At 34.9% G+C, this 6000-nt stretch overlaps 1 protein-coding gene across 1 annotated transcript; it reads right to left on the bottom strand.

Moving 5' to 3' along the window:
• Window positions 1–2624: 2624 nt before the first annotated feature.
• Window positions 2625–4442, bottom strand: LOC147539286 (protein LURP-one-related 6-like). The gene is made up of 3 exons (XM_086642615.1): window positions 4016–4442; window positions 3159–3425; window positions 2625–2769 (listed from the first exon to the last, which is right to left on the bottom strand). The coding sequence occupies exons 1-3, from the start codon at window positions 4250–4252 to the stop codon at window positions 2632–2634; spliced, it is 642 nt and encodes a 213-aa protein (XP_086498741.1). The 5' UTR covers window positions 4253–4442; the 3' UTR covers window positions 2625–2631.
• Between the last annotated feature and the right edge of the window lie 1558 nt (window positions 4443–6000).

The following is a 6000-nucleotide window of genomic DNA, read 5'->3' as shown; positions in this document are numbered from 1 at the left end:
CTATTGGTTTAGATTTTAAAGTGGCACTTGGAGTGTCAAAGAGCACTCTAGTTGTAGAGTTTCTCTCTCTAGACACTCTATAATAAATGTGTTCACCTCATAATAGAGTGTCAAACAAAGTGTTCCATTGGAGATGGTTTTTTAACAAAACTCCAAAAAGTAATATGCGGCACTCTATGTTAGAGATTGAGTGCCCCATTGGATATGCTCTTAGAGGAGATTTTGTAACAAAAATTGTAAAAATCCTAAGTGGCACTCTAAGAGTTAAAGTTTGAGTGTCCCATTGGAGATGCTCTAATGCTAAATAAAAAAAAATTAAATTATCCTATGTGTCAAGGCTCAATTGAGTTTCTCTTTCCTAGATGTCAATGTTGAGATCCTTAATTCAGAAGACATCTCCAATGCAACACTCTAAAAACTTAAAAATAACTTATGTGTCTTTTCCTAGATGGTTAGATTTGCTTTTAATATTGAATGGTCAATTGAGATCCTCAAATGAAATCTCAAGTATTGAGTTTCTTCTTGAGATATCTCAATATTAAATGACGTCACATCATTTTGAGATCCAAATTGAGTGTTGCATTGGAGAGAGTTTGTTACAAAAAAACTCAAGATCCTAGGTGGCACTTTAAGTTTTTCAACTTGAGGGTTGCATTGGAGAATGCAAAACTCGAAAAAACTCAAATTGTCCTACGTGTTAAGAGCATCTCCAATGCAAAACTCAAAAAAATCTATATTCATCCTATGTGTCAAGTTCCAAATGAGATTCTCACTCCTAGGTGGCGTCAATAGAGATCTTCAATTTTTGTGTCTCCAATGCAAAACTCGAAACTTATCTTATTTACTTATGTGTCATAGTTATTTTTGTAAATAAATAATTAGTTATTTTAGAAAATATAGAAGACTCGATTTCTATTGGTTGAAAATCAAATAGTGATGAGGTGGACAATTAGAGATATCTCAAGAGGACACTCTAGAAATAGAGTGTCCTCTTGAGATATCTCTATTCCACCCTCGACACGTCATCTTAGAGATCCAAATAGAGTGTTGCATTGGAGATGGTTTTTAAGAAAAAACTCTAAAAATCCTAAGTGGCACTCGGAGATTCTAAGATTGAGTGTTGCATTGGAGATGCTCTAAGGCTCAATTGAATTTCTCCTTCCTAGATGTCAATATTGAGATACTCAATTCAAAATACATCTCCAATGCAACATTAAAAGATGCCATTTCCTAGATGAGTATATTTGTTTTTAATATTGAGTGGTCAATTGAGATCCTCAAAAGAAATCTCAAATGTTCAGTTTCTTCTTGAGATATCTCAACATTAAAAGATGCCACATCGTTTTGAAATCAAAATTGAATGTTGCATTGGAGACTCAAAAAAATCCTAGGTGATATTTGAGTTTTTCAACTTGAGTGTTGGGTTGGAGATGCTCTTAGGTTTATATCAGGTACAACCTTTAGCACAATCACCGATGGAGAAAGTACACCAGATTATCTATGAATTAGAAAAACTTGGAATTGGATCCCGCTTATTTTCTCCCATTAGAAAAGCGTTGGTGTCTATGTGAGGGGCTTGACAATTTATGTGGTGCCCTTGTCATGTTCATTCAGACGTAAGATTAGGCCCATTACCTATTGGGCTTATTCTAGAGGATGGTAAGAAATACCATGTGGAAATTCCATAGCTACCTTGATTTGTGAAAGGCGTCTCTATATAGCTAAGTTAATGGGCAAAAATTCTATTCATCTCTTGAGGGTGGAACAAATAGAGAAACAACAATGAAAGTATATGCTCAAGTGATATGTTGCCCGATCAGGCAGAGGATTGGTCAAGGGACCAAATAGAAGTTTTGATTGATGGGTGTGTTAGTATGTAGGAAAATAAAAGTGCTTTCAGCAAAAAAATGGGAGGGTTGTTAGAGCCTCCCAAAGTTTAGTCTAAAACCGTAAGAGTGTCTCCAATGCGAAACTCAAAAAAGAGAATCTAATTGTCTGATGCGTTAAGTTGCAACTGAGATTATTTTTTCTATATAGTACTATTGAGATCCCTTATTCAAAACACATCTCCAACACTTTAAAATTTTAAGAATCGCTTGATTATCGTTTCCTAAATGTATTGAGTTGACAATTGAAGTCCTCAATAAGAATTTTGAATTTTGAGTTTCTTCTTGAGATATCTTACAATTAAACGTTGTTATATTACAAAGGCGTTGATACATCGATACGATATGATAAGCATGCTACTGGTTTAAAGCCCGACGAAATAAATGACCTAAAGCCTACAGAAACTACTTTATTTATACTCAAATTCAGTATTCCTTGATTTGCACTTCCATGGGATCGAACCTGGGAACTCCTCCTTACCGAGTAGATGCACTTACCAATTGGGCTACCAGTTGTTGGCAATTGAATCTTTTATTGAAGATGTTCTGAGTAACTACTAATTGAGATAAAACGATCTTTTTTCAATAAATTCAAATTTTATTTACAAATTGAATAAACATATTCTTGATAGTAACATCACGCATACATCTTTAGTTATATAATAAGGATATATACATATACATATATATATATATATATATATATATATATATATATCATATATCATATATTTTGTAATAAGAATCAGCAAGTAGTAGATTCCCCATTTATTTTGTCAAGCACGGCAAGTATTCCAACTACAAAAGCTTGATCAACTCCTGCTTCCACCATCACATTATACACATCCTTGTCACTTTCTCTCTCCTCTTTCAACACTCCAACCTACACACAATCAATCATATTCCACACGTTACTATTACATTTTTCCCAAATTGCTATAGGATTTACCAAATACCTATCCAATCCATTAATTAGATAAGTTTAGATCTTAGTCAAACTTTTTCATGTGGTGACTCCTCTAAGTAATGGGCTCAATTGTTTGGTTGTTTATTCCTTACCTTATCTCTAAAAGAGTATTGACAATAAGCTAGAGTCTTTTGGATTAGAGTCTCGAATAGTAACAATTAGTTGGACCATGATATGGGTTGTCATGTTAGAATGTCGATTGTTTTTCGGTCTAACTAGTAGACCGAATTGTTGGATTGTTGAGCATTTCCTTACTACGTTCTCTCTACAAGATGCGTATAAGAAAAAGATAATGATCGAGTTACCTGTGCCACAATGTTTCCCTTAGAGTTTACGATACTACAAGCTTTATTTGGAAAAGACCCTTGAATTTGAAAATCCCATTCATGGTTATTAGACATCCTTGGTTCAACTTTGACAGTAGGAATAACTTTCTTATCCACGAAGCATAATAAGGGTGATGAAGAAGTACTAGGCTCTTTCAAGCTAAATACCAACTTCTCATTTCCTTCATAATTTCTCATATAACCTCTCCATTTCTTTTGCATGCTTAGTGCTTCAACAAGACCTCCCTGCAAATTAAATTTTAGAAAATGTTAAAATTTATTGAGCCTACCTCTCCTTAAAAACAACCTTACAAGGAAATGATTGGGCGAATTTATATATTTGCTTTACAAATTCCAATTTTCATGTGATGCGCGATTATACTAATACCTCCCACTAACACCAAGACTGAATGACTAAGGTTACGACGTGTCGACTAATCCTTGAAAAACTTGTGCAACTAGAGGAATGCTCGATTCAAGATGTCAATCGGGAGATAAATCAGTCAAAAGTGCGGGCCAATTAGAGGACTACTGAGAGGCCACCGGCTGCACTACCAAAAGACTTCCAAAAGATATTGAAGGATGATAAAAGGAGTGTAATTAAAATCCGGCATAGTTGGACTTATTTTTGGTTGTTACAATTTCATTATTGGGTTTGTTATCTAGTATTTTCTGCTTTAACTTAATGTAAAGCTGTAAAGGATCGGGCCCTTCACCCCTTCGACAAATTCAAATAAAAAAAGTTATGTTAGAGCGCATGAGACATAACTCTCCCTATAAGAGCGGATGGATGGCCTCCGGAGAGAGAGAGAGAGGAATGATTTATAAAACAATACCTTTTGACGAATGAGGAGCAAACTATCTCCATTACCATCTCTAACAAGCAATTCTCTTTGGGTACCAAGAGTTCCACACCCTTCTACCTTGAATAGAACTTTTAGGTTACTATTTGTTACAACAAAACCTCCACCATTCACTACATGAGGCCTCCTTCTAACTACTAGAATTGTCTTTGTTTTAGAACAATATATTTTGCTAACTATTGGTTCAACAATCACCTTATTTGCACCCATTAATAACTCTCTCTCTCTCTCTCTCTCTGTGTACAATTGAAATACTTTTTTCTTTCCGGCTATCTCTTGATGAGCTTCAAAACCTTTGATAATGTCTACCTATTTACACATATATATATATAGATATGATGTAAATAGTTGAGAGAGGGAGAGAGAGAGAGAGAGAGAGAGATGGAACTGAAGAGATGAATAGTTGAGAGAGGGAGATAGTTTTCAAAGTTTGGCTGGCCTAGGAGTAATCTAGAGTTAAGGAGGGAATCTAGTTAAACCCTTATTTGCACTATTTCCCACTTTTAATTTGGGATGCATGTTTATTATGGCATCTCCTGTAAAGTTTGTATTCATCGAACTCAAATCAATTGGAACTGAATAGAGATCACCTACGTATTATATTTTTTCTTGCTAGATCGCCCTTTTCTCAATAGGGACTATTCTCACATCTCCAATGCAAAGACTCAAATTGATACACTATGGGGTAATAATGAAATGAGCTATATGACTTCTAGATTTCTTGTCTTACAAAAAAACTATACTAAAATAAAAAAGTCTCAATAACTTGGTAATGTTTTTGCATCTTTCGTGTTTTTGGTTACATCAATTCCCGTATACTGTACGCATTATATATCCACATGGCCAACTTCATATAATTGTAGATTTGTTAGGCGACTTTTGGGTGACCCAGCTATTTTGACCAAAATCAGATAAATCAGAATTCTAGCCATAGATTATCACTTTAAAACAAATAGAAGTTTCAAATAGAGGTGTGATTCAATGAGCTCGAGCTCATATAGAAAATTATGAGCTTGAGCTCGAGGACCATCGATCTTGTTAGATCTTATAAGACAAAATTTGTACAGCTGGTACTCTAAAAAGAATAAACAATAAGCCATGCTTTGTTCCTTTAATCACAAAATTGCCACCGTCTTTATATTCATCTCTTCGATTTGAGAGAGGGTTGTCTGGGTGATATGATCGTGAGGAAAAGAAAATCTTGCAAAAATGGAAATGAATTTAGTGATGATCAGAGTAAAAAGATTGATGTTCGAGCATTAGGCGCAAGTTTACAGTTTGCTAAAACTGCCGATGATGTTGAAGAAGTTTTCGAGAACTTGGAGGAGGAGGAACTTCCACTTAATATTAACTCATGTATCATTAGAAATTTTGGGATAGAGAAGAAATTAGAGCGGGCAATGGCTATATTTGAGTGGCTCAAGAGAAAGAGGAAAGAGACTGATAAGTGATAACTCGATTGGACCTAACCTTTTCATATACAATAGTGTTCTTGGTGCACTGAAACATTCTGAACAGTTTGGGTTTTTGGAAATAGTAGTGAGAGATATGAAAGAAGATGGTATTGTTCCAAACGTTTTAACTTCCAACACTTTAATGGCTATTCATTTAGAACAAAGACGGGCAAAGGGAGCACTTAACGTTCTCGTCGAAGAAATGCAGAAGAAGGGTTTATCCCTATCCCCAGTGTCATATTAAACAAAATTGTTAGCTTATCGAAGAATGGAGGATGCAAATGATGCTCTCAAGTTCTTTGTTGATGTCAGAGAGAAGTATCATAAAGGGAAGAAATAATGTGGATGAAGATTGGAGGGTGAGTACCAAGATTAAATACCAAGATTTTGTAGTTCGAATTTTCTATCAAGCAGGCAATGGCTCGTTAAGGGATTTTTTTTTTGATGAAATTGCTCGTTAAGGGATTGAATACCAAGATTTTGAAACTTCCTTTTAACAAAAAA

Source organism: Eschscholzia californica, unplaced genomic scaffold (assembly GCF_041429995.1).
Source record: "Eschscholzia californica isolate CP2 unplaced genomic scaffold, dmEscCali1.0.p SCAF_5, whole genome shotgun sequence".
Classification (NCBI taxonomy): domain Eukaryota; kingdom Viridiplantae; phylum Streptophyta; class Magnoliopsida; order Ranunculales; family Papaveraceae; genus Eschscholzia; species Eschscholzia californica.
This window is presented reverse-complemented; position numbering and strand designations above follow the sequence as displayed.

Excerpts from the sequence above, each read along its gene's own strand:
- LOC147539286 (XM_086642615.1), bottom strand. The coding sequence starts at position 4,252 with ATGGGTGCAAATAAGGTGATTGTTGAACCAATAGTTAGCAAAATATAT. Across the intron at positions 3,426-4,015 it reads TGCTCCTCATTCGTCAAAAG|GGAGGTCTTGTTGAAGCACT; the intron begins GTATTGTTTTAT and ends TTTAATTTGCAG. Across the intron at positions 2,770-3,158 it reads AGGGAAACATTGTGGCACAG|GTTGGAGTGTTGAAAGAGGA; the intron begins GTAACTCGATCA and ends GATTGTGTGTAG.